Source organism: Bison bison, unplaced genomic scaffold, assembly GCF_000754665.1.
Source record: "Bison bison bison isolate TAMUID 2011002044 unplaced genomic scaffold, Bison_UMD1.0 scf7180017864328, whole genome shotgun sequence".
Taxonomy (NCBI): domain Eukaryota; kingdom Metazoa; phylum Chordata; class Mammalia; order Artiodactyla; family Bovidae; genus Bison; species Bison bison.
This window is the reverse complement of record NW_011494900.1, coordinates 3919539-3921168: the sequence shown is the minus strand read 5'-3', so window position 1 is coordinate 3921168 and position 1630 is coordinate 3919539. Positions and strand designations below refer to the sequence as shown.

The following is a 1630-nucleotide window of genomic DNA, read 5'->3' as shown; positions in this document are numbered from 1 at the left end:
GGCTTGGGGACCGCGGGAGACCGCCGGGCGCCCTTTCCAGCCCGGCCGCTCCTGCCCGGTTTCCCTGCTCACCTCCGCCATATTGGTACCTTTAGGGCGAACGAGCAGCGCCGAGCCCAGTCCCCGGATGGGGCGCCTGAGCCAATCGCAGCAGCCGCCGCCGCCGCCGCCGCCGCCGCCGCGGTCCGCCCGGCACCCGCCCGGCGGCGGAGGCGGCTCGGCCCCTTATAGGGCAGGGCGGCCCGCGACACCCCCAGCCCGCTCGCAAGCCCACCCCGCCCGGCGCCCCTTGCCGCGCCCCGCGCCCGCTGCGGGCGCCTCGACCCGCACCAGCGCTCACCCGCCCTTCCCCTTTCGGCTGGAGTAAAGTTCCTGCCGAATTGGAGGCAGACGGGGGACGGATGGAAACGCTGGCGCGGGACAGACTCACGTCCAGTCAGTCGAGGCCCAAGAGCCGGTCGGGGCGTCTGCGGACCGACTGACAGACCCTCCGGTCTGGGTGGGCGTGGGGGAGATGAGCAAGAGACTTGCAGGGACAACTCGACAGACTTCCCTAAGTAAGGAGAGAGGAGATGATCGACGGCCGAGAGGAAGCCCTGTGGAAGGTGGACTGAAATTAGTGGATTGATTGATGGACGTGAATAAGCCCAGAAAGAGAGGACAGCGACCAGGCATTTTGCGGTTTCCCCTAAGAGACCTGCAGAAATGGGAAGAGCTGATCAGCGTACACGGTGATCAGTGGAATAAACGGTGGAAGAGGTCATTTGCCAAACAGACTCTGGAAGATAGGGCAATAGGGCAAAGAAGTGATGGTGAATAGACTTCCACGATTCAGAGAAGAGGCTTATAAAATAAAAACTGCACGCGCGAAAAAAACAGAACAGTACTAGAGGTTGTTAATCACCAAATAGGTTGATTTGGGGATAGGGTTAATCCCGGACCGCCCCCCCCCCCCCAACAGGAATGACCCAGAGGTACACACTCCCTAGACCTGGGGAAGGGCAGAACTAGTCAGTCTATCAAGAGTCCTGAGCCCAGTCTTATGAACTCGACCTCCCACTTCCGTCCCAAAAGTTCAAACACTTGCTTAGGGTCAAATGGGAAGCTAGACCTGTGGGCACGTGGGTGGGTTAAGGATGGAAGACAAGGTTTAAGAGGTGTGCCTTCTCCTAAGCATACCTTATAGCAGTTTGGTCTTCATTGGGATGCCTAAGTAACTCCTGGCAGGTCAGTTTTCACGCAGAACAACTTTGAGCAAAGTACGCAAAAATACTCACCAGCTACTGGATGGTAGCCCACAAAGGTAAATCTTGCAAGAAGTTTGAGCCCACATTCCTAGTCGGTTTGGCACACAGTTCACTTGGCACACAGTTCACTTGGCACACAGTTGTCTTGACGCAGGAGACAGAAATAATGATATGTATGGAAACCAAAGTAAAAAAAAGATGATAATGTGGAAAAGAGAAGTCAACGGTAAGATCCTGGATAAGTGAGATGCAAACACAGAGAAGTATGGCAGGACCCTATGAAGGCTTGGACAAGAGTGTAATCTCTGACATCAGGGCCTTTCTAATCAACTTTTGCTGAAATACTAATATGAAAATATAGAGTTGAGGTTATCTGCTGTAAT

At 55.2% G+C, this 1630-nt stretch overlaps 1 protein-coding gene across 2 annotated transcripts in view; it reads right to left on the bottom strand.

The window, feature by feature from the left end:
• Positions 1–1237, bottom strand: part of MIER3 (mesoderm induction early response 1, family member 3) — a 30524-nt gene extending 29287 nt beyond the window's left edge. Inside the window, exon 1 of one of the 2 annotated variants that reach the window (XM_010853495.1) lies at positions 1180–1237. Coding sequence is in view for 1 of the 2 variants with exons in the window: in XM_010853494.1 (XP_010851796.1) it covers positions 73–81 (9 nt within the window). In the remaining variant the exon portion in view is untranslated. Of the gene's footprint in view, positions 1–72; positions 104–1179 lie in introns of those variants that run through there. The other variant, XM_010853494.1, reaches the window with a different exon arrangement.
• Between the last annotated feature and the right edge of the window lie 393 nt (positions 1238–1630).